This window comes from Agrilus planipennis, unplaced genomic scaffold (assembly GCF_000699045.2).
Source record: "Agrilus planipennis isolate EAB-ADULT unplaced genomic scaffold, Apla_2.0 scaffold3, whole genome shotgun sequence".
Lineage (NCBI taxonomy): Eukaryota > Metazoa > Arthropoda > Insecta > Coleoptera > Buprestidae > Agrilus > Agrilus planipennis.
This window is the reverse complement of record NW_020442460.1, coordinates 372,273-397,356: the sequence shown is the minus strand read 5'-3', so window position 1 is coordinate 397,356 and position 25,084 is coordinate 372,273. Positions and strand designations below refer to the sequence as shown.

General features: G+C 32.4%; 4 protein-coding genes and 4 long non-coding RNA genes across 12 annotated transcripts in view; 4 read left to right on the top strand and 4 right to left on the bottom strand.

Annotated features, from left to right (window-relative positions):
- The first annotated feature begins 406 nt into the window (after positions 1–406).
- Positions 407–2,505, top strand: LOC112906468 (probable ribonuclease ZC3H12C). Its single transcript, XM_025980650.1, has 2 exons — positions 407–721; positions 809–2,505. The coding sequence occupies exons 1-2, from the start codon at positions 438–440 to the stop codon at positions 2,064–2,066; spliced, it is 1,542 nt and encodes a 513-aa protein (XP_025836435.1). The 5' UTR covers positions 407–437; the 3' UTR covers positions 2,067–2,505.
- Positions 2,506–4,391: 1,886 nt separating this feature from the next.
- LOC108737811 lies at positions 4,392–10,294 on the top strand. Of its 3 annotated transcripts, none has more exons than XR_003232374.1 (7): positions 4,392–4,439; positions 5,077–5,283; positions 8,667–8,788; positions 8,947–9,102; positions 9,348–9,507; positions 9,902–10,185; positions 10,254–10,294. It is a non-coding gene; the product is annotated as an uncharacterized LOC108737811 (long non-coding RNA). The 3 variants fall into 3 exon arrangements; XR_003232375.1 differs by lacking the exon at positions 4,392–4,439 and adding an exon at positions 4,560–4,646; XR_001937907.2 differs by lacking the exons at positions 4,392–4,439; positions 5,077–5,283 and adding an exon at positions 7,853–8,357.
- Positions 5,348–6,642, top strand: LOC112906474. Its single transcript, XR_003232376.1, has 4 exons — positions 5,348–5,450; positions 5,696–5,855; positions 6,250–6,533; positions 6,602–6,642. It is a non-coding gene; the product is annotated as an uncharacterized LOC112906474 (long non-coding RNA).
- Positions 10,295–10,691: 397 nt separating the features above from the next.
- Positions 10,692–16,542, bottom strand: LOC108737841. 2 transcript variants are annotated; one of them, XR_003232381.1, is made up of 7 exons: positions 16,137–16,542; positions 15,958–16,078; positions 12,175–12,357; positions 11,921–12,106; positions 11,444–11,675; positions 10,785–11,060; positions 10,692–10,715 (listed from the first exon to the last, which is right to left on the bottom strand). It is a non-coding gene; the product is annotated as an uncharacterized LOC108737841 (long non-coding RNA). The 2 variants fall into 2 exon arrangements; XR_001937911.2 differs by lacking the exon at positions 10,692–10,715 and having other exon boundaries at positions 10,767–11,060; positions 16,137–16,540.
- LOC112906491 lies at positions 14,672–15,251 on the bottom strand. The gene is made up of 3 exons (XR_003232382.1): positions 15,122–15,251; positions 14,825–15,030; positions 14,672–14,740 (listed from the first exon to the last, which is right to left on the bottom strand). It is a non-coding gene; the product is annotated as an uncharacterized LOC112906491 (long non-coding RNA).
- Positions 16,543–16,853: 311 nt separating the features above from the next.
- LOC108737840 (28S ribosomal protein S33, mitochondrial) lies at positions 16,854–17,491 on the top strand. Its single transcript, XM_018470962.2, has one exon. It carries the CDS (start codon positions 16,992–16,994, stop codon positions 17,331–17,333), a length of 342 nt encoding a protein of 113 aa, XP_018326464.1. The 5' UTR covers positions 16,854–16,991; the 3' UTR covers positions 17,334–17,491.
- Positions 17,321–18,923, bottom strand: LOC108737838 (protein canopy homolog 3). Of its 2 annotated transcripts, none has more exons than XM_018470960.2 (4): positions 18,704–18,923; positions 18,163–18,368; positions 17,734–18,080; positions 17,321–17,681 (listed from the first exon to the last, which is right to left on the bottom strand). In XM_018470960.2, the coding sequence occupies exons 2-4, from the start codon at positions 18,272–18,274 to the stop codon at positions 17,481–17,483; spliced, it is 660 nt and encodes a 219-aa protein (XP_018326462.1). In that variant the 5' UTR covers positions 18,275–18,368; positions 18,704–18,923; the 3' UTR covers positions 17,321–17,480. The 2 variants fall into 2 exon arrangements, with proteins under 2 accessions (XP_018326462.1, XP_018326463.1); XM_018470961.2 differs by lacking the exon at positions 18,704–18,923 and adding an exon at positions 18,460–18,677.
- Positions 18,924–19,425: 502 nt separating this feature from the next.
- Positions 19,426–25,084, bottom strand: part of LOC108737805 (tuberin) — a 17,189-nt gene continuing 11,530 nt past the window's right edge. Inside the window, exons 12-23 of the mRNA XM_025980693.1 lie at positions 24,851–24,972; positions 24,443–24,776; positions 24,067–24,263; positions 23,638–23,927; positions 23,085–23,581; positions 22,800–23,018; positions 22,152–22,436; positions 21,694–22,092; positions 21,017–21,555; positions 20,520–20,738; positions 20,133–20,303; positions 19,426–19,714 (exon numbers count right to left, since the gene is read on the bottom strand). Coding sequence (XP_025836478.1) covers positions 19,511–19,714; positions 20,133–20,303; positions 20,520–20,738; positions 21,017–21,555; positions 21,694–22,092; positions 22,152–22,436; positions 22,800–23,018; positions 23,085–23,581; positions 23,638–23,927; positions 24,067–24,263; positions 24,443–24,776; positions 24,851–24,972 — 3,476 coding nt within the window. The 3' untranslated portion in view covers positions 19,426–19,510. The remainder of the gene's footprint in view (positions 19,715–20,132; positions 20,304–20,519; positions 20,739–21,016; positions 21,556–21,693; positions 22,093–22,151; positions 22,437–22,799; positions 23,019–23,084; positions 23,582–23,637; positions 23,928–24,066; positions 24,264–24,442; positions 24,777–24,850; positions 24,973–25,084) is intronic.

Below are 25,084 nucleotides of genomic sequence, written 5' to 3'. Positions count from 1 at the left end.
GTAATAGTAAGCTGTTGATATTTACGTTATTGTTCGTCCCACAAGTGACACTATTTACGTTCTTGATTGATCTAGTTACTTGGTTGTTATCGCAACTCGCTGTTCTAATACTTATGTTACCAATTCATGCCGAGAATCGGCTTAGGATTGAAACTTCTTTTGGTTTTCTTACAATTGTTGTTGTCCCTTAATTGAGATAATCGAATTTGCAATTGTTTTTGCGGATTTTCTTCCCCCCCCCCTATGCCGGGCAAATAATTTCCATTTTCATATTTCTGTTCCTCACGAAATTTCCGATACAATGACCCGTGTTTCAATCATTTTCTCCATTATAAGGTACTCTTCAGTCATTTCCTCATTTGGCTGGACTATAATGCGAAAAATCGTGATTAAAAAAAATTACAATTTTTTTCTCTTAATGTATTAATAAAAAGAGAATGTTTAACTTTGTAATTTGTAATAGAGTGGAGTTTGCGTTAAAACTGGGTTACACGGAGAAGCTTGTTCAAGCAGCCCTTTTAAAATTAGGCCCGTCACCTGCTCAGAATGAACTTCTGGCCGAATTGATAAAATTGGGTGCCCAGAGGAGCAGTTCTTCTTGCGATAGCAGCCCAACAGATGGACCCACCGATATAGCAGCCGAGTTTCAAAGCGACCTTTCTACTGCTACCGGACAAGTGCTGAGGCCGATTGTTATCGATGGAAGTAACGTTGCAATGAGGTACTGCAGTTTTTATTATTTTTTTTTTGTACATACTAAATGGGGTTTTTTACTATACTTAATTTCTGTGTATTTATCCCTATTTAGTCATGGAAACAAAGAACTATTTTCGTGTCGTGGTATTAAGATCGCGGTAGACTGGTTTAAGGCACGAGGACACAAAGACATAACGGTGTTCGTTCCAAAATGGCGAAAAGAAGCCCCGAGACCCGACAATCCCGTCCGCGACCAGGAGATCCTCGCTGAACTCGAAAAAGAACGTATGCTGGTCTTTACCCCCTCCCGGTTCGTCGGAGGTAAGAGGATGGTGTGTTACGACGATCGATATATTCTCAAACTAGCCGCAGAGGTCGATGGGGTGGTTGTCAGTAACGATAACTACCGCGACTTGTCCCAAGAAAATGCAGAGTTTCGCAAAGTAGTAGAAGAACGCATCCTAATGTATTCTTTTGTTAACGATCGATTCATGCCTCCTGACGACCCCCTTGGACGTTCTGGACCAACACTGGACAATTTCCTTCGTTGCCAACCGAAGAAAAGCGAACCGCCACCGCCGTGTCCCTACGCGAAAAAGTGTACGTACGGTAACAAGTGCAAGTACCATCATCCAGAACGGGGTCCATTACCGCACAAGAGCGTGACGGAGAGACTAAGTGAGCATGCGCAGCGTCATTTGCAAGCTCGTGAAGGGGAGACACGTAAGATTCCTCTCGGTCGCACGCGATCTAACGTGCCTCCCCCCAAAGAAACCACTCAACATGCGGTCGTTTCAAAAAGTCGTAGTGTCGATAATGTGGGTGGTACGTATCCGCCACCTCCGGCTGCTTCCGGGACCGAGAATCTTCATAAGAAACTACAAAGACAATTAACGCTCAATCCAAACTCTGACCCGCGGCTCGTACGAGCTCGTTTCCTCCCTCCACTGCAACACGGTGGTGCTGGTGCGTTACCGCAACAATTACGTCCCTATTTAACCCCCGGACACCCCAATTGGGAATTGCATCAACACGTAACGCGTATTGCCTCCGCACCTGATTCGTACCGCGCTTGGCCCCCCAATTCAGCTACAGCTGCGCATGCGCAACATGCAGCAGCTGCACATATGCAACGTGTGTCTAGCTGTTCAGACCCACAGCTGAACGTGTGGCCCCATCATTGGCCGCATGCTGCAGGTGGAGCAGCTGCGCATCCTAACATACAGGAGGACGTTAGGAGAAAATTACACTATCATCTGAGCGCCATTTTTCCAGAGGAACAAGTATCGCAGGCGATGCAAATGTATCCGGATGAGACGAACCCCCAGAAGATCTGTGCAGCTATTTTGGCTATGTTCCCGTCAAAATAACGAAACGGAGAAAATGGAACAATTAAGAATGAAGCATTTTTATCATGACAATGACTACGAGTACGTGTTGCCTTGAAGATTTGTTTAATTCTGCAGTAAGATGTAGTTTCTTTTTGAAAGAAGAAAGAGAAAAGGAGGCGTAACGAGGTAAGTGCCCAATTGTTAGGTCCAAATGAAATGGAATTACCTTTGGAAGAGTGACAATGTTTAAATGACAAAGTATTTCATTTGTTCTGTCTTTCATATCAACACTTATTTTTTATGAGAAGTATAATTAACAAATCGTTTAAAATGTGGTTCGACTTAAATATTTATAGTCACTTTACTCTTATTTTTTCGACATTTAAAATGCTACCAAGGTTGTGAAAATAACCATATATATTTTTTTAACAAAAACTTTTTCTGAACTTTTAATTTTATTTTTATAAGCTTGAAGACTTGAATATTAAGAATATTTATTAACAGTTTAATGTTAAATTGATTTTTCAATTTTTAAGCGTTCATAAATAAATATGTACCTACATATAAATAAAGACAACATAGTAAAATTTGTGAATTTAGGGAAAAACGGATACTAATTGGAAATTTTGCTATTTAGGTTTACTTTACTGTGTCTGAATGTTTACAGTACGTTAGAATGTAAACTTTTCTTTTAAAAAGTACTAGCACAATTTCAAGTAACTGTAATAGATCGTCTTGGTAATAATTAATTAATTAAATCGATCACTAATCTTCTACATACTTAACTGTTAAGTATTTTTTGAGGATTAGTAAGTGTTATAATAATTATTATTATAGTTATGTCTTACTACGAATCGAATATCATAAAAATGAAAAATAAAAAAGCGAAACGTTCGTTTATATTAACTTCATATTGAAGGCAGTGTGATTCCTAAATGATAAGGATTGGTTTAAAAAAAAAAATGTAATTTTTGCCCTTATGTTGATACTGTGTATCTTTAGTAAAAATTGTTGTAATTTTGTATTTATAGATTTTGCGAATTTTACAAGTTAATGTACGTGAAATTGATGGTTGTTATCCCCTCTACTTTACTTATTTTGTCCACCCTGTGGTACAGTATGCCTCTATTGGCACAAAATTAAAATTGATTGGATAAAAGTAATTCTTTTTCGCCTTATTAAGGTTTTTTTTATATACATATGAGATTGCACATTGCATTTAGAAATAACGTAAATTGTAGAGAATATTTCTATTTTCCCCATTTTACTTTTATTTACAGATTACAAGCATTTACGCAAAACTTGTTTTAAAAATGCTATGTGATGAGTAGTTACAGTTCGATGTTTTAAAAATTTTAATAAAATCGTATTTATTTGTTTTTACTTACTAATAAAAAAATAACTGTAATCTTTTTATTTATTTATTGCCAAGCTTTTTTTATTTTTAAAAAATAATACAGTAAATTTAGAAAAAGTCTTGTATAATTTAATTTATTAAATTTAAAATAAAATGGCGCATTATATTAGATAGTTATAAAGGAATGAACATGTTTCTATCACTTGTCCATTAACCATTAAGAAAACTTGTTATATGTATACATTATCTTTAAAAATAACGATTAATCCCATATTCGTCAACATTGGAAGATGATCGTTTACAGTTAACAAAGTATAAACGGTATAACGTAAATTCTAGGTGCAGACATTGGTTTCTACAAGATAAATTATATCACATTCCAATAGTTTTTCAAATAATCTTAATTACATTTTTAATAAAATTAGTGTTTTGCAAACATCAAATGTTCCAATGTTGCCAAGTTACTGTGATAATCGCTTTTGACCATAGATAAAGTATTTCATATACGTAATGACAGTCATAACCATAGATTGGGTAATAACACAATTAATGGGGCGTCTTCCGAAATATAACCCAACATACTGGCCAGTGCGTTGACGTCAAATTGATACCATATGAAGAATAGTGTTTGTGCTCGTTTACAACAATTTTGCTTCAGTTATTAAAGTTTCTTACTATAAAAAAATCCTCAAAGTCTGATGTACACACGCCTGTTTGATGTTCTACTACGTCACACTTGTCTCACCGGTACAATATGGCGTCGATTCATGAAGTCATCTGCACTGGCTAGTATGCTGGGTTATATTTCGGAACACACCCATGCTCTATGATTGATCTATGGGTGGAATAATTGTTCATTTGAGATATTAATCCCATTGAACTAGACTACAGTTCCCCTTCACTTCAATGATTAATCCATACACAATCTATGAGATACACTATTTCAATGTTTTATCGTTTTATCTATGGTCAATGTTTATGTGTCAAGAAGTAAAAAAATACAAACTATTAATACAAATTTCAGTTGAAGTGTAAAAATATCTTTAATAAATAGGGTACNCTAGTATGTTGGGTTGTATTTCGGAACACACCCATGCTCTATGATTGATCTATAGGTAGAATAATTGTTCAATCTATGAGATACACTATTTCAATGTTTTATCGTTTTATCTATGGTCAATGTTTATGTGTCAAGAAGTAAAAAAATACAAACTATTAATACAAATTTCAGTTGAAGTGTAAAAATATCTTTAATAAATAGGGTACGTATCCATAGGAAGTACATCGTACATAAATATATTTTATTTATATCATTTATCAATATGTATACTCACTGTAGTCTCAATTTTCATCATATTTTTATGAACAAGACAAATTTATAATTAAGTTACAGTTATTAACCATTCCTTAATTTTCATTATTTCATTGTTAGTAGGGTACCGTTAGTAGTTTGGTTATTTCCTTGTTTAATGAACCAATAATGGTGCATTAACCAGCGTTCTAATATGCAATAGTAGTATGTATAAACCATGTGTAAGTGTAGGTGGTGTTGATATAATTATTTAAAATCATCTATTGAATTGTAATAAAAGCTTGTGTGGCTCTCCATTCCAGCTATTGCATTGTCTTCTGTGGAGACTATATTTTTGTACTGTTATATGACATTAAACAATACAACAAATTATTTTACAGGAATGTTACATGAACTGTGAAGTTTATGTTATGAAGCATTGGTTGTAGAAGTTGCCTGTCCATACCACCCTGTGGAGCTGGTAGAACTTGAATGAGTCTTTTTTATTGGAGTGGAAACAATGGGAGTGATATCTGTTATTAATGGAAGGATTCATGATAATGAAGTAAGAATGCTTTAGTGCATCAGGACTTAACAAAACCAGCAGGGTAAGTGATGACACTAATTAAAAATGCAACAGCAATTTAAACAATCATTCTTATGTTNTGGCTCCAAAAAGTGACTGTTTTTATGGTCATAAAGAAAGCGTGAAAGTGCCTTTTTCCATTGGCAACAAAGACAATGTGCTGAAGGAGGGATTTATGACAATGAACTGGTATGTAACAGTAGCAATTAAAATTAGTAAATGAGGTCCCAGAAACTTGATTTCTTAGATATTTGTAACTTGCTTCAATAGACAACTTTTCAGAAATGGAAAAAGCAGAATTATTGTGGAACTGACCTTTCTTTCAATGTTAAAGTTAACTTGTATCTTTACCAGTATATCGCCAGATGAAAATATTACTGATTTACTTTAATTAAAAGTGGTAATTAATTACTTTTTCTTGCCCGTTTCTATAGATTATCCAACGAGGGAGAAGGAATAAGAGTTAATTTTGATGCTACTGGGAGGCTTGGAAGCAGCTGAAACAACAAACTGTGTGCAGTTGTATCCTTCCTAGGTTTGGTATGCTCATCACACTGATAGACTTTAGGACGCTACTTTCTACAATTAATTAAGGTGAGAATACATGACTTCATTAATATTAATTGCTATTTATTAATCTGTTACGGCATTTCTATTAACAATTAGCTATTGTCAACAATATTAATTGAGGTTATTGTGCATCTATATCTCTTGACAGTTTTTATTTTCCATAGAATAAATTAACACGTATCATAGATATATGGAATTTTTTTTAACCTGTTTTCTATTGTCTGCAATATAAACTGACGTCGTGTTATTTGACATATATCTATGTTGTGATCTATGGTTGTGATGTAAAATGGCGTGAAAGTAACTCAGTCATTTTATAATTCAGCTATTTTACTTGCTTTTTGGTGCGTTTTTAGTTGTTTTAAATTGTTTCTTAATTAATAGTGTAATTAATATGGGTTTTTGTCCGTTTCTGCAGGTTGTTCAACAAATGAGAGAGAATTAAACTGCAATTTGGTCATACTGGAACAGTCAATGTCTGCATGGGTGTTGTTTTTCGTGGACTGTATTCTTGATTTGCTGTTTTCGTCTTCGCCTTGCAACATTATTCAGTTCATTTTCAACACATGAGTGAAAGCAACTGGACATTTATTTGAATTTCACTGAAATAAAGAATTTTATGCTACTACAGTATTCCTCCTGGAGTTGGATTGCTTTTCCCACCTGCAAACTTTGGAACATTACAGTTTACAGTTAATTAAGGTGAGGATACTTGATATAATTAATTTTAATTGCTCTTTATTAATCTGTTACCACCGTATCTGTTTCAGATCGACGTTGGAGAAGACAAAGATGACCCCCCAGTTAAAATAGTTCTTTACCTTGCATGCTCTATCTAGTAGAATTTATTAAGTTCATCTTACTCAAATTAATTTTTTATTTTGTAAGTTTTTTCGTAGTTTTGTGTAGTTAATTTGAATTTGTTTTTATTTTGCATGCTTATTTTTGTTCATTTTATTTGAAGTAATTGTTGATTGTAGATGTTTTTATTTTTTCTTTAGTATGTAGTAGTAGTGTTTGTTCATTTTATTTGAAGTAATTCTTGATTGTAGATGTTTTTATTTTTGTATGTAGTAGTAGTAAAACTTAACACGTTTAGTAGTTGTAGTATAGTTTAACCTTGCTTACCTCTTCGCTTAGCTTACTGCATATTCTTACTATAAATTGCTTTGCATTTACCAATATGAAATGAATCGGGTGTTTAGTTAGTATATTTATTATTAATAATATGTGTGCATATAGCCTGTCGAATCACGCAGAGACTTGACTGCGTGACTCATGTACAGATAGCGTAAGCCATCTAGCTAATTATTTGTACATACAGGATCATAAAAGTTACTTTTTGTGTACAATCTTACTTTAATTGATTGGTAATTTGGTAAGGCTACAATGGATGAGGAAAGGTATAAAATAAAACTGAAAAAAATCACGCATCCTTAAAAATTAAGGATTTTGCTTTTTATCTAATTTTTAATCGGATATTCAAGTTACAGCGCGAAAAAATGCACAATTTAATAAATAACTAATAAATTTTGAGACGAGTCTGTAAAATTTGACTGAATTATTATAAAACCTTCGCTCAGTCTTACAATTTGCTGAATATGAAAAATGAAATCGAAATTTGGAAATAGTTGGGGGAAGAGAAGCGAAATGTAAGTGAGCTTTCTGTTGTCAATGTGTTAAAGAGTTGTTAAAAATTTTGATCGCTCTACCACAGCATAAAGATATTCTACCTCATCTTTCTTTAATAGTTAGGGTTGTTCAGATGTATATACTAGCTTTGAATTTGAATTTTTTGAAAATATTCTAGGGATTTACTTTCAAAATTTCTTAATGTAAATAAATAAATGTAAAATAAAGAACCCCTGTGCAAAATGTTACGTTCACCATCAGTGAGAAAATCAACTAAACGATTAAAGTTGAAAAGATATCTATTTTAAAAAAATTTTTTTGAATTGATGTTTACGATTAGTTTTACATTTTTATTTTCTTCCTTATTTGAAAAAAGCACGTCGTTGTCTCATTATTAAATAATTTGTATTCTGAAACATAATTCAAACCAGAAAAAGAAACAACTCATTAGATTATCTTCTCTTTCTTCTTTTCTAATGCTCTCTTTTTTAACCTTCCATCGTCATTATCGCTCTCGTATTTTTTTAAGATTAGAGTTGTGATCAGGCGATGGAACTTGCACGAGGCAAAACCTACATAATTTTGAAATGATTTTGAATTTTATAAAACGAGGAGGAAACTAGCCACGCGATTGGTTAAATTACGAAACATTTGCCGCGAACCGTCGCAGAAATCGAATATGATGCTTCTGAGTAGTATTTTGTTACGTCATCAGTGCTTCGTGCAGTAGCTTTCGCAATTTTGCGACAAGCTTGAGACACGTTCGGTGTATTACAGTGTATTATAAGTTCGTAGCGCTTGGAGGCGGTAGGACGTGTTTTCCCGTCTCTTAAATTCAACTTGCCGAGCTAATTTTGTCGTAGAATTGGTTTTATTGTTTTTTACGCCTGAAAGGTTAGTTTGATCGATTCATATATTATATTAATTTTTGACTGGTTTTTCATTACGCGGTTTTGTTTTATTTCGTGTTTCCTTTATTTAGTAGGAGTGTATAATTCTTTTATCTATTTCCCGCACATATTTTGACTTTAATTTGAGAGAAAGGAAGCAAAGTGAAAATGATTAAATATTTTAATTTTCTGCGTAACAGATGTCTATTTAGCGTATTATGAATAGTAGATTGTATATCTATTATTTTATCAGCCACCTTTGAAATATTATTAATTAAAAGTAGTTAATAATTGTTTTTGTCCGTTTCTACAGATTAGCCAGCAATTGAGAGATTGGAACTGATATCCATCCTTTGCTTACTTAAAAGATAAGTCGTATCGTATGGTGTTTTAGCTGTTAACTTTTCATCTTGGAGGCTCTTGCAGTTAATTAAGGTGAGCATACATGCTATATTATATATATGTAGTGTATATATGATATTAAATGAGAAAAGTGTTCGGCGTTACTTTAAAAACTTCTTTATGCACTCTACTTAGTAGGGAGGCTAAATTTATTATATTTGAATACTTTTTCATAATATTTGATTTTACAGGGACGTTAGAAGAACTCCAGATACAATTAAATTGTGTCTGTTCTCATTGGCTCCAAAAAGTGACTGTTTTTATGGTCATAAAGAAAGCGTGAAAGTGCCTTTTTCCATTGGCAACAAAGACAATGTGCTGAAGGAGGGATTTATGACAATGAACTGGTATGTAACAGTAGCAATTAAAATTAGTAAATGAGGTCCCAGAAACTTGATTTCTTAGATATTTGTAACTTGCTTCAATAGACAACTTTTCAGAAATGGAAAAAGCAGAATTATTGTGGAACTGACCTTTCTTTCAATGTTAAAGTTAACTTGTATCTTTACCAGTATATCGCCAGATGAAAATATTACTGATTTACTTTAATTAAAAGTGGTAATTAATTACTTTTTCTTGCCCGTTTCTATAGATTATCCAACGAGGGAGAAGGAATAAGAGTTAATTTTGATGCTACTGGGAGGCTTGGAAGCAGCTGAAACAACAAACTGTGTGCAGTTGTATCCTTCCTAGGTTTGGTATGCTCATCACACTGATAGACTTTAGGACGCTACTTTCTACAATTAATTAAGGTGAGAATACATGACTTCATTAATATTAATTGCTATTTATTAATCTGTTACGGCATTTCTATTAACAATTAGCTATTGTCAACAATATTAATTGAGGTTATTGTGCATCTATATCTCTTGACAGTTTTTATTTTCCATAGAATAAATTAACACGTATCATAGATATATGGAATTTTTTTTAACCTGTTTTCTATTGTCTGCAATATAAACTGACGTCGTGTTATTTGACATATATCTATGTTGTGATCTATGGTTGTGATGTAAAATGGCGTGAAAGTAACTCAGTCATTTTATAATTCAGCTATTTTACTTGCTTTTTGGTGCGTTTTTAGTTGTTTTAAATTGTTTCTTAATTAATAGTGTAATTAATATGGGTTTTTGTCCGTTTCTGCAGGTTGTTCAACAAATGAGAGAGAATTAAACTGCAATTTGGTCATACTGGAACAGTCAATGTCTGCATGGGTGTTGTTTTTCGTGGACTGTATTCTTGATTTGCTGTTTTCGTCTTCGCCTTGCAACATTATTCAGTTCATTTTCAACACATGAGTGAAAGCAACTGGACATTTATTTGAATTTCACTGAAATAAAGAATTTTATGCTACTACAGTATTCCTCCTGGAGTTGGATTGCTTTTCCCACCTGCAAACTTTGGAACATTACAGTTTACAGTTAATTAAGGTGAGGATACTTGATATAATTAATTTTAATTGCTCTTTATTAATCTGTTACCACCGTATCTGTTTCAGATCGACGTTGGAGAAGACAAAGATGACCCCCCAGTTAAAATAGTTCTTTACCTTGCATGCTCTATCTAGTAGAATTTATTAAGTTCATCTTACTCAAATTAATTTTTTATTTTGTAAGTTTTTTCGTAGTTTTGTGTAGTTAATTTGAATTTGTTTTTATTTTGCATGCTTATTTTTGTTCATTTTATTTGAAGTAATTGTTGATTGTAGATGTTTTTATTTTTTCTTTAGTATGTAGTAGTAGTGTTTGTTCATTTTATTTGAAGTAATTCTTGATTGTAGATGTTTTTATTTTTGTATGTAGTAGTAGTAAAACTTANTCAAATAAAATGAACAAAAATAAGCATGCAAAATAAAAAATTAATTTGAATAAAATGAATTTAATGAATTCTACTAGATAGAGCATGCAAGATAAAGAACTATTTTAACCACGGGGTCATCTTTGTCTTCTCCAGCGTCGATCTGAAACAGATACGGTGGCAAATAGATTAATAAAGAGCCATTAAAATTAATTATATCAAGTATTCTCACCTTAATTAATTGTAGAACGTCAAATTCCAAAGTTTACAGGTGTGAAAAGCAAACCAACTCCAGGAGGGACAGCGTAGCAGAGAACTTGTTATTTCAGTGGAATTTAAATATCCAGTTGCTCTCACTCATGGGTTGAAAATTAACTGCATGATGCTACAAGGTGAAGAAGAAACAGCAAATCAAAAACATAATCCAGGAAAGACCACACCCATGTAGACATTGGCTGTTTCAGTGTAACCAAACTGAACATTAATTCTCTCTCATTTATTGGATAACCTGCAGAAAAACATATTAATTACACTTATAAATGAAAACACACAAATAAAAACCCATCAAAAAGAAAGTAAAATTAGTTGAATTATAAAATGGCAAGCGTTATTTCCACGCCATTTTACATCACAACCATAGATCACGACATAGATAAATGTCAAATAACACGACGTCAATTTACGATGCAGACAATAGAAAAAGATTAAAAAGAACCTCCATAGACAGATCACTAATAAATGTCAATTTATTCTGTGGGAAACAAAAACTGTCAAGAGCTTTAGATGCACAATAACCTCAATTTATACTGTTGACAATAGATAATTGTTTACAGAAATTCAATAACAGAATAACAAAGAATAATTAATATTAATGAAGTCATGTATTCTTACCTTAATTAATTGTAGAAAGTAACGTTTTAAAGTCTACCAGCGTGATGAGGAAACCAAACCTAGGAGGGATACAACTGCAGGCAGTTTGTTGTTTCAGATGCTTCCAAATTACCTTCCGATTGCCTCCCATTGTTAAAGCAAACATTAACTGCATAATGTTGCAAGGTGAAGACGACGAATTTATCGATTGTTCCAGTAATTAACTCTAATTCCTTCTCCTTTGTTGGATAATCTATAGAAACGGGCAAGAAAAAGTAATTAATTACCACTTTTAAAGAAAGTAAATCAGTAATATTTTCATCTGGCGATATGATGGTAAAGTTGCAAGTTAACTTTCACATTGATAGAAAGGTCAGTTCCACAACAATTCTCCTTTTTCTATTTCTGAAAAGTTGTCTATTGAAGCAAGTTACAAATGTCTAAGAAATCAAGTTTCTGGAACCTCGTTAACTAATTTTAATTGATACAGTTACATACCACTTCATTGTCACAAATCTCTCCTTCAGCAACACACTTGTTCAGCACATTGTCTCTGTTCCCAATGGAAAAAGGCACTTGCATGCTTTCTTAATGATCATAGAAACAGTTACTTTTTGGAACCAATGAGAACTGACACAATCAATGCTCCACAATTTAATGGCATCTGCAGTTCTTCTAACATCCCTGTAAAATCAAATATTATGAAAAAGTATTCAAATATAATAAATTTATCAAACAAATACACTACGTACACAAGGTAGTCCATTAAAGCGCGTCTTGCTCTCTGGCGGTCTTGCTGTTGAAATTGGAAGAAATGTTTCCAATAAAAAATGTTCCTGGTCAAATGATCCATCTGCGGAAAATAATCAAAAGATGGCGGACTTCCGGTATATCCATAGTAAAATGGCGACCTGGCGTCTATTTCAAGACACAACCTTTAACAAATTTGTCAATTTAATTTATGCTGTGGGCAATCGGGAAAAATAATAATACAGTATGAATCAATCAATCTAACCTTTCAGACGTAGAAAAAATTAAAACTGATTCTGCGAAAAAATTAGCTCGGTAAGTTAAATTTAACAGACGCCAGAAACACGTCCTACCACTACGAAACTTTAAGAACTTATAATGCACCGAGCCTGTCTCATGCCTGTCGTGAAATTGCGAAAGCTACTGCATGAAGCACTGATGACGTAGGCAAACGCCAAGCAGAAGCATCAAATTTGATTTCTGCGACGGTTCGCGGCAAAAGTTTCGTAATTTAACCAATCGCGTGGCTAATTTCATCCCCCGTTTTACAGAATTGAATTTCTGTGTGTTTTGCTTCGTGCAAGTTCCATCGCCTGATCACAAGTCTAAATATAATAATAATAAATATAAGAGCGAGAGAGACAGTGGAAACTTAAGAAAGAGAGGAAGATATTGGATTAGATTGAAACAAAAACGTGTTTTAGAAATAAAATAATGAATAATAAAAACAGAAAGTAGTTTCCCTTCTTCCTTGAGATGTATTATCAAATGTACTATTCAATAAAAAGATATATCAAAATGGCTTCACAATCAGCAAAGAAACGGAACACACATAAAGAAAATTGTTAAACTGTTAAATTGAGAACAAATTAAAAAAGTTATACGTAAAACCATGATTAAAAGTACAAGAAAAATAATTACAACTGATATTAGGTTTGGATAATTGATTAAATAGTTTGTCAATAACATCTATACATTACTTTAATTTTTATATTTTTTATGTATTATTAGGGCTTGGTTGATTAATAAATTCACAAAATAACGTATTTACTATGGTTACAATTTAATTATTTTTGGCAAATTAATGTTTTATTTCTGTGGTTCAATATATACGTAATAAATTCAGAAGATTTCCTACATAGTAGTGAAATAAACTTTCCTTATTTTATTTGATTTAGGAATATAAAACTACATATTATGATAAAAGTATTAAATTTCTGCGAATTGCATACTTTAACAACGCAAATACACGATTAAATAAAAAGAACACGACCAACAACACAAAAATAGTCTAAACAATTCCACCAAACGAAGAAATTGTATTTTTAAACATTTAACGAATGAAATTAAGAAACTAGGTAATTGCAGTATAACATTTTTGAAGTACCTTATTGTTATTTTTAAAAAAAATGCACATTATTAAAGTATTTCTGGTATATTAATAAACAGTTTCTGTGGTTTAATCCTTTTCTGTCGAAATTATTAATGTTAATTTTAATTATTCAAAATTTGAAGCCTTTATAAAATTATTAGGTAAATCCTACGATTTGTAGTTACTTTTTACCAAAAGATGACACAATACGTACTTTGTATGCATATACATAATGCAGTGTCAATTAATTTCATTTAGGTGTTTAGAGAAATTAAAAAGATGATACAGATGATGTAAACTATGGACGTATAGACTATTCTTAATACCACAAAAAAAACAATGTAACCTACGTCCTATACAGGAACATAATAAGTTTTAGTTATAAAATCGTTGTGAAAAAATTGACAAGCATCTTTCGATGGTTTAAGGGTGAAAAATGTTCATTTTCATTTAAGATAATTCAAAATCACAACTGTTTTTTCATTCCTGTGCCAACGAAGGTGCATGGCTTTTTTTACTACGGTTTAATAACTAAAACTACATTTCTTTTCCTTCGTATGCAGTTTAAAAACACGGATATTTTCAAAAATACAATGCTTTTTGAAAACGAAGAAATAAATTTTAGACTTCAGATGCTTACGAAGTAACTTACAAATTCCTCAATCTTAGGACAGTAGATTAAAAATTCATTGCATTGTTCTTATCGTTGTTACTATATGCTACGAAAAAAAAAAAAAGGAGTACATTACTTTTCTTCTTAATCAATTGCAATTTTTGATTAAGAAGCATCTATCTCCGTTACTATTATTACTCTATTCCACTTATACGCTCATCACAAGTTTTTCAAATAAAACAAACACTTTTTTGTCCGCATTTTTAACTGACATCATTCTCTATCAGAAATCGTATAAAAAATTGACATGTACAGGACACACGGTAAAAATGATCACGTTGAAGAAATATACAAAATAAAATGAAAAAACAATCACTCACAGTAACAGTGTTGTGTTATAAAATCATATTTATTTTCATAGATTACTTATGTCCCAAATAAATTTAGATTATTTTATTAAAATCCAAAAATTTAGTTGCTTACAAATTTCGAGTCACACTGTAACATTTCTATNCAATTACTTCATGAGTTTTACCAGTTTCTTGAAGCCGTTGCTCGAGTTCTGTTGCAACTACTTTACACACTGAAAAAACGTAAGTTTTTAAAAGAACTGATTAAACAGTACTTGTTTATACGTGATAAACTTTTTTTTAATCAAAGTGTTAACCTTCACATCTATTTGCGTATTTTACATCCTCATCCTCTTCAGACGTCGACAGAATTCTTGTAAGATTTATCATTAATAAAACGCAAACGAAACATTTTCTATTGACCACCATATTTTTGTCTATACCTCTGCTAGTACACTTATTGCAAATAGCGGATACTGTGCCAGCCCTATCTGATCAAGACCATATCAAGACCCAGCATAACCTTAAAAACATTAGTATTATTACGTGTGGTTAGTTTACATAGAATAATGTTGAAATTAAAATTGTTATGCTACTGATTTTTTAGTACATACATTTGTTAAAAATAGGATATACTTTCTTCATGAACAACCTTTGGCTTAGGAATAGTTAAATATTAAATTTAAAAATTCCTTTAAAATTCATTCACTAAATGTCATTATGTATCACTAAGTATTAGAATGTTGTAATATTTATTACATTTTGATACTTTCAGTTCGCTTCATAAGAGAGAAATTAATTTATCAAGAAATAAAAACGATTTCTTTAAATTGGGGCTTAAAAATGCACCCTGATAATTTTCAACCATAAAATTCGTTTAACTGATGCTCTACAACGACAATAATACATTTTGGTAATTTCAGCTCGTGCAATACGAGAGAAATTAATTTATCAATAAAAAAAACAATGTTCATAGGTTTAGGGTTAATTTTCACCTATAAAATTCTTTAAATTCAACTTTAATACATTCTGATACTTTCAACAGGATTAACTGATTTAGCAAAAACTAAAACAACGCTTTTAAATTGAAGGTTGTAAGCGCACTCCAATAATTTTCACCTAAAAACTTCTTTTTAGTGATGATTCGTAACTTTAATACGTTTTGGTACTTTCAGCTGGTTTAATAAGAGAGAAATTAATTTATCAAGAAATAAAAACACCGTATTTAAAATTGGGGGTTGAAGGGACATTCCAAATCTAAAGTTCTTTTCGCTCAATTAGCTCACTTAGTAAGGATGAAATTAATTTAACAATAAATTAAATCAACATTTTTAAGTTGGGGAATTGAAAGTGCCTCACAACAACTGCCATACCTTTTGATACTTTCCGCTTGTTTAATATAGGATAAATTAATTTCAAATTAAACAAAAATGGTAAACATTAATCCTACCTGTCCAATGTAGTTGATGAATTGGAAAGAATAATTCTGGAACAACAACACTGTAGAGTCCACATTCACCACAAATAAACCAATACACAACGAAAACTGCATAGAGGAACAGTTTGAAAAGCTGAAACAATTACGATTTTATTTTATTGGTTAAGAAAGAATGTTAAATAAAAACCTACCTTTCTTTGTAAGTCTAAAGTACTGTTCAAGTTTTCTTATGACCAACAGCTTGTAAGGAATTTCCTTCTAACAGGCATACTGTACAGAATGCTGAAATAAAAAGAAAATTTTTTATAGTTTACAAAGAAAAAAATTATATAATTGACGACCATATAAATATACACCAAACTAAGAATTTTGAATTTAAAATGCATAGTTGTTAATAGTGATTGCCTATTTTTCAAATAAGCAATATATCTCCATTGGAAAAAAGGCACTTTCTCTATTCTTTCAGGGACAGTAGAAAAAAATGAACACTGTACATTCCCAATCTGGTGTTTATTATTAGCATATGATTATTAGTATGCTAATAAATAAACATTTTTTCTAAGTAAACAATCATAAAGTAAACCTGGTAAACAAGATACCATTGAATGATACTCAATGTCAATTGATTAACATAGATGGCGACAGAGTTTACTTTTCTAATAAAGGAGGGTCAATGAAAATTTGTTTATTTTTTTTTTAAAATAAGTAAGTGACAAACAAACAAACAATTACTATTCACGAACAATAAGAAACAGACGATTAGTTATTTAGTTTGAAAAGTTAAAAAATATCACGGTCACGGGGCAAATGCACTTTCTCTCATCTATGATTGTTGACAATGGTCATAGATACGGTCAGTAGTGCTATTATTATCTATAGTGGCAATATGTAAGATATGTTTGTTGTATATCACATATCTCTGATACGCAACTATGGTATATAATCTGTTTGTCTAACCTCAAGTTTATATGTAAAATATTCTTTTTTATCGTTCAAATAGTAAATGCAATTTATTAAAAGAGCAAGTTAAAATATTTTAATTAAGAATGAGTAAATACGTCAAGTATTCTGATCTCATGAAAAGATCGACCGAGTATGCACAAAGAATGAACAGATTGAGCAACAGAATATTTGGTGAAGTTGTGAGACAAACCAATTCTAAGTCAATGAAAGTAGTGAAATTATTCAGTGCAGAACCGATCAATAAAAGGAAGGATTTGTACCCTTATTATCCCAGACACATAGAAACAGGACAACTAATGCTAAACCTTCGTTATTATGGGTTGTTTAGAGATGAACACGCAGACTTTCAAGATGAAATGGAACGTTTAAGAGTTTTGCGTGGAAAGGGAAAACGAGAACGAAAACCACGAAAAACCGAAAAGTAGAATTTCTTAGTTATTTGTAGCATTTACTTGATATAAATTATTCTAATGTAAATGTTTCATAAAAAAACTATCTTACATAATGTCTGCTGCTTATAGATAAATATTAAGTAAAAAAAATAATAAAAACTTGTATATACATACATCATGTTACAATTCACTCTTAGTTTTTGTTTTGGTTTTGCCAGCAATATTACCACTATCACCTTTTAATTTTTCATTTAGACAGGATGAATCATGGTTTTTTAAATAAATGTCTTTGCACAGGAAGTCTTGAAGTGACTTAATATTTTGAAAATTCCAGTACCAATCTTCTATATCAGATTCACTGTTTTCCAACAGTGCTTCACACTAAAAAGTTATAGTTTGTAATATCTACAGCTTTTAATAAACTACAACTTACCTGCATCTTCATATTTGTAATTTCTACACTTGGTTTATCCCAAAGTTCATAAGGAATTCCCAATTCAACTTTTACACCTTTATCAACAAGACCATGCAATGTTCTAAATGTCTGACTCATGCCCTTGGCAAATCTTGTACTGTCTGTTCTTTCTTTATGAATATTATATTCTAAAATTCGATCGCAAATTCCTTCCAATGATTCAACAAGGCGAAGTTCAGATTTTTGGTATGGTTTCTTTTTCTTTGGTTTTACATCATCTAAAGAATATCCTGTTTCAATTACTTCATGAGTTTTACCAGTTTCTTGAAGCCGTTGCTCGAGTTCTGTTGCAACTACTTTACACACTGAAAAAACGTAAGTTTTTAAAAGAACTGATTAAACAGTACTTGTTTATACGTGATAAACTTTTTTTTAATCAGTGTTAACCTTCACATCTATTTGCGTATTTTACATCCTCATCCTCTTCAGACGTCGACAGAATTCTTGTAAGATTTATCATTAATAAAACGCAAACGAAACATTTTCTATTGACCACCATATTTTTGTCTATACCTCTGCTAGTACACTTATTGCAAATAGCGGATACTGTGCCAGCCCTATCTGATCAAGACCATATCAAGACCTAGCATAACCTTAAAAACATTAGTATTATTACGTGTGGTTAGTTTACATAGAATAATGTTGAAATTAAAATTGTTATGCTACTGATTTTTTAGTACATACATTTGTTAAAAATAGGATATACTTTCTTCATGAACAACCTTTGGCTTAGGAATAGTTAAATATTAAATTTAAAAATTCCTTTAAAATTCATTCACTAAATGTCATTATGTATCACTAAGTATTAGAATGCTGTAATATATAGCTTTATGAAGTGTTTTGTTGGAAAATAGTAATACAGTATGACTTAAATTTGATTTTCTAAACTGTACAGTTTTAGAAAACTAATATTGCATTTAGCTATTACCTTCAGTTTAACAATGTATTTTGCACATCAGAACTGAGAATAAACAAGCCATTCCACGCATGTTGTGGGTGTTTAGACACCCCAATTTTTAAGAAATAAAATGGCATAACTACTTGCAGACTGCCAACGTGAAGCAAGAAACTAATTGAAAACGGTTATGGATAATCTTTTAAAATGTTAGACTCTTTCCTAACTATTTAGTGGGGTTACAAAATAACTAGAACGCTTTGAATACACAAATATATTTTATCGGATTTTTTAATGAATCATTGATAAAAGATACACCATACATATACTATAACCACTATAATAAAGTTGTATTTGGACGAAAAAGGTGTGAAATATTACTCCTGCAATGTATGCTCTTCGTATCGCACTTCTGATAATTTCTTATTATTTTCATTCATTTTAAAAAGTAATAGTATAATACATCTAAACAAACCGATTCTTCTTAAAGTTAAACTAACTCAAGGTGTTTTCTGTTGTTATTAATCATAAATTAATTTAAATTTTTCTTGTCATAGTGGCAACATATACGAATGATTTTTTTTTGAGCACATCTTAAGTACAGTACCTTTCCTTTTATGATAAACATTGAAAAACCTTAGACAAATTTCGACGTTCCTGCGTTAATACTATGTATGATTTAAACTTTACAAGATTCTTCGATAAAATTGTATTCTTTGATTTATATTAGAACCTTGTCTATTTATACACAAAAATTAACGTTTTACGCTTATTGTAAAGCTACGTACATATATAGTTATATTTTTACTACTAATACAAACAAAATAAATATTCACCAACCTAATTAGTGTATTTGGTAAAGTCGTCGATGGAGCCTCTTCTAGAACGAACGGAAATGTCTTCTTCACTATTCGGTTTGTCTTTTCTTGCGTCATCCAAAATTTTCGTTTTCAACTGTTTGATTTTTCGAAGTCTTTCCAACCAATTAGAAGCGTACGGGTTTTGCGATTTGCTTTTTAATGATAGCGATACTAAAGCAGCCAACTGAAACAATTAAAAAAAAGTGAATTGTGGAACCCTCCAACTTTTCTTATACACACTGTGCAAATTACGACTGTGAAGAAAAAATATAGCCAAAAGAAAGACTCACACTACATAACACAAACACTACTCACAGAGAACATGTGTTTCGCCGACTTCGAATTGCGAGCGTTATCAACGCGAGACTGAATGGAAGTACGCGAAACACGTGTCTACTGTGAATAGTATTAGTATTAATTAGGGTACTTCTCTTCTTACGTTATTCACATTTCAAAGAAAATCATTTTGACATAAAACTGTAAAAAGACCCAGTTAAAGAACTTACCTTAGAAAAGTATTATAAGACAATTTGACATTTAAAACATCCTTAAAAATAATTAAATTCCTAATTATAAGATCCAATTTATTTACTAAGACTTACGTCTGCGTGGAGAGCCAATTGACGTGCTAGGAGAGCAACATTCTGGTCAGAAACAATTTTTGGTTCGCAACTGCCAATAAGTTCAGTTAATTCTTCTTTTGCTTTGACCGTTACCTTATTCGTGTTGTAGTCCAAAGGCTGCACAACAATGCAGGCAAAATTAAATTGACCCTATAAAAAAAATTATTAAGATATAGAACATAAACTTTTCAAAATTTCGCCAATATAAATAATATTTATAAAATCTAAAATAATCTAACAGTATTATTAATATTCATTAAATTACTAGCTTTAACTAAAAAAATTATATTCAATTTCAAATTTACACAGTATTATTACTTTTTAAATAGTTGAAAATTTAAATTAGTATACATTTAAAACACTCACTTTAATAGTGTTAATGTTGTATTCCTCACCACTTTCGTTATAGACGATCGTAACATTATTATTACCAATATGCATTTTTTTGTGATTAAAGTTAGGGTCATTTTCCTTGTTAGGCATCAGTGTAGCCACATGAAATACGACTCGAATTACGTCGTCCTGCCATATATATGTGAACTTACCAGCATTACCGTCTTGATGCAAACCTCCCAGGAAAAATACCTGCAATAAAAAAAAATACAAATTTTACTATAAGTAATGTAATTAATAACTAAATAATAACAGTAGTTAATTTTATCCCTTGAAAGAGAAGTAGAAAATTTTTCGTCTTTAGTTTTCTAATTTGTTTACAAGTGTTAAATGTAAAATACAAATGTAAAGAACTTATTTTCTTTTACACTTTATATATTTCTCTAATGTAAGCAATAACTCGCTTTAATTTGGATTTTTCTTTCTTACATAAATAAAATTCAAAATCATATTTGTATTAGGTGACTTACTTGCGAGTCTGCTTCTTGCAGTTTAATCAAAGTGCCAAGATTTTGTAAGAATTGAACATACCGCACTGATCCAAATCTATTGCCTAATATTTCAGTCTCATTGTTACTTTGTCCTTCGCCGACATAAATGACACTTATTTTATGAGTCTCATATGGGGGTACCATGTCTAATATTTTGACGGCCCTTTGTGCCACAGTACTTGAATCGACTAAAAGGGGGCGTTCGTTCGAGCTACCAAAATGAGAGGAATGATACAGCTGCAAGAATATAAAACTAGGACTGATGCCACTGCGGGGCCCTTCTTTTGTAGAACGAGGAGAATTGGTACGCCGCAGATTTTCTAGTCGTGGTTTTCTTACGTTCATCATTACTGATATAGTGTGACCGCGGTCTCTTATTGGGTTATTGTTTGCCATTTTTGGGTCTGACTGGCTACAGTTGAGTCGTTCATTGCTGCCATTTCTTCGCTCCTTTGTCTTCATGATTGACGATTGAGTTTTCTCAAGAACAAGTGATGAACTCTTTTGTATTTCGTGACCTGCCCAAATCAACAAAAATAAAAATGTAAATACCTACCATATACGTATACATATATTTAATTAACAAAATAATCCCTGTTAACAACCATAGTTATCTTTTCTCCTCTTGAATTAACAATAAATCAAATAAGCCTTACCATCTTTATCTTTAATTGCTGAATGCCTGGGTAATCGTGGTGACGTCTGAGTAGGACTTTGGGGTGGTTTAGTTGAAAGTGGAGTTAGATTAGCCAAATTACCCAGAGTACTGGGGCGTTCGCAGATTTTTTCTGCAAATACAGGAGCAGAGGGTGAATCTTCAGACGTTCCGTCAACAGTTTTTACGGTCTGAGGAGAAAAAGAAGACGAAGATGACAAATTTAAAGGAGCAGTTGTTTGTAAAATATTCGGTGACGGTGGCACAGTCTGAGACGTTTTCGGAACGACTGTCTTTTCAGCAGGAGGCGTTGCACCAGGACAACTGTGGCAAGTGAGCAATGTCGGATGTGTTTTACAAGGAACTGCCTGAATGGGAGCATTAGAAGGTGGAGTAGTGCCTATAAATTAAATCAAATATTTCCCCTTCTTACTTTGTTTATTATAACAGTTAAATTACCCATTCCTGATATTTCTTCCGGTATTGCCTCACAACTAACTCGCATATCCTTCGTAAAATTCTTAGCCTTTTTCGCCCCCTCGTCGTCTTGATTTCTAAACTCTTCCCTTTCCCTATCCGGTTTCTGCAGAAACGGATTTTTCCAACTAGCCGACATTTCTGGACTCGAATTGGAACGTCTAACCGGATTTCTCGACTTACTTCCGTCCTCGTAAATGTTGTCCATGTCTTCGTCGATACTATCTCGCGAACTTTGTCTTGAAGGGGACATTTTTGTTGGAGAACCTTCAAACAAAGTTAAAAAAAACTTATTCCCTAATTAATTGTATTAGCCATATTATTTAACTACAGTTGTATTAACTGCTTTGCTATCATCTTTTTTGTTTGCGTTTATTTTGGTTTTAAGTGGATTGGCATTACTTTACCAATTAAGTTAAGCACGTCCTTGTCTGTGGTACATCCCATAGATAATAGGTACGTTCAATCTTTACGCAAGGGGACTTTTAGTACTTCCAGCAACATCAATATAAAATGTATACATATATATCGTATATGTACTTTTTACTGTGTATAATTTTTGTTAAACGTACGTATTAATTACAACTGTCATTGATGTATTTAAAATTGCATTAAAAATAAGATAATTACCAGGAATACTTATAGGCACGCTTGCTGTTGAACCAAACTCTTCTTCAGGATTTTGAGTGTCTTCATATTGGTAATGTGGTTCTGATGATGATTCTGGTTCACTGGAACTCTGATGTAAAGAGGGCATGAAAAGGGTAGAAATCTCACTCAAGGGCAGATCGAAGGACGACTGTAGATGGGATAGTTGGTTTTGGATTCGCATAACCCAACACATGTCACCTATAATAATAAAAAGTGTTAATTAACACTTACTCGTTGGAAAAGAAGAAACAAAGCATTCATTACCTGTTGGTCTTCTCACATAAATCTCAGCCCAACCCTGACACCAACAGGTGCACCCTTGTTTCTCATTCTTATTGGCGTCCTGGGCTACCAACTGTTGCAATTTCGTCGGAAGTTGATCGAGTTTGTTGTCTCCCAACTTCTTGCCCTCGTCCACTGGCGAACTTACTGACGTTTGAGTGATGGATTTCTCACCAGAATTTTGTCGAGTAACAACTCGATTGCCACTAGTCGAGTCATCTTTGTCTTTATCACCACTATTACTACGCTGATTTTTGAGAGAGCCACGAAGATGTGGTTGCTGTTGCGGCTGCTGCGGTTGTTTGATTTCGAGGGGTGACCGTGACTGGTCGAGATGACAAACCGTCCAACAACGGTCACAAAGACCATATCTGAGCGGTTTCTGCTTACAACCACTGGTCGTGATAGTTATCAATTTATTCCCAAGTAACCAGGTCATTGACTGACCGCCACCGAAGAGTAACTCGGCTGTGGGTAATCTAACAACAAAATTACAGTAAAAGAAATGAAATTATTATTTCTTATAAAGGCCTGCCTTTTTGGTAGAGCACTGCAGGTTGAGAAAGTGTACCGAGCCATGAGATCGTTGCAAGTTTCGGTCAGTTCTTCGTAGAAAGTAAGCAAAGTGCGATCGAAACCCTGACGTAACGTAGGCTTACCACATTCGGAACGATTGACAACCGTACACCGTTCTCTACGCCTCGAACTCTGCTCAGTCAAACTCGAACTTCTTTTTCTATCTGAACTGTCTTGGTTTAATTTGCTTAGATCTGTTTTTAAGATGCTGGTTTCTTCAAATGGAACCATGGTGTTTGTTTGCAAACCCTTTAACATAAATAATAAAATGCGGTTTTACAAATTGATATCTTAATATAATTTTAACAGCAAGTTAATGGATTAATAACTAAAAACAAGTAATTATTAGTTTGACTTATTTATTATCATTTGTAATACATTCACCCACCTTTGTTATATAGGATATAAAAACCCTCCTGAATGGTAATCGGCATTTAAGAAACCAAACAGCAATGACATGATGGGCCAAGGACACTATATAATGATTGTATTTGAACGGGTTTGTATAGGGCAAACATATCGCGAATAAGGCCATATACTGATCACCCACAAAATTGGCATAAATTGCAGGTAACTTTGATACAGCTAAAAACAATAAAACTTTTAATACATTAGTTTTATTAGTTAAGTTTATATTTTTTGTATGTTATTTCTTAATCAGTAAAGTTATTGTTTTTAGTTCAACCCGGGATCATAGATTAACTTCCCTTTGTAGAATGCAATTTGATGGCATGAAATAAATACATAAACATAATGCCACTTACTCGATAAAAACTCTAATATAGGAATAGCTATGTTGACGGTAGCAGAAATCTTTGAAAGGTCGAGTAACACGTCAGGAAGTAATCTTATCATAAGTACATCCCCCATTTCAAGAGTACAAATCATAAGAGCTGATATTATCGACCGAGAACACTTGGGCACTAAACCGCACCTAACCAGACACCAAATCATCTTCTGTTGACGTTTCGCGTCTAAAAAGGCATGATATGAGGGCATGTTAGCCAACACTTGAAGAACGCATGCGTGAAAATCCGACCGGTTCAGTTTATTCGTACTTTTTAGCGATTCTGGCAAATTGAGGCTCTTATCGGTGAGCTGTAAAAACAAAATTGAACAGTCAGTTAAATAATATCGTTATTACTAATAAAATAAATATTTTTTAAACTTACTATCATACACAAAGCATCGACAAACAAATCTATCTCGTTATTTCCATTTTTTCCCAAAACCAACGATTTATTTTGCAAAACTAATGGAATACCTTGCAAAACAAATTTCAAAACTTCCCAGTCTGTAACAGTAATTTATTACAATCAATGAAAAAACTCTTACACCTCTTACATAATTACTATTAAATTATTTAATAAATTTCGTAATGATTTCAGTGGCAAGTGAGCAATGTC

Bases quoted from the DNA above. Each gene is read 5' to 3' on its own strand.
- LOC108737838 (XM_018470960.2), bottom strand. From the start codon at position 18,274: ATGGTGGTCAATAGAAAATGTTTCGTTTGCGTTTTATTAATGATAAAT. The intron at 18,081-18,162 runs GTTAACACTGAT...ACGTTTTTTCAG, and splicing joins ATACGCAAATAGATGTGAAG to TGTGTAAAGTAGTTGCAACA. The intron at 17,682-17,733 runs GTAAGTTGTAGT...ATAACTTTTTAG, and splicing joins TTACAAATATGAAGATGCAG to TGTGAAGCACTGTTGGAAAA.
- LOC112906468 (XM_025980650.1), top strand. From the start codon at position 438: ATGTTTAACTTTGTAATTTGTAATAGAGTGGAGTTTGCGTTAAAACTG. The intron at 722-808 runs GTACTGCAGTTT...ATCCCTATTTAG, and splicing joins GGAAGTAACGTTGCAATGAG to TCATGGAAACAAAGAACTAT.
- LOC108737840 (XM_018470962.2), top strand. From the start codon at position 16,992: ATGAGTAAATACGTCAAGTATTCTGATCTCATGAAAAGATCGACCGAG.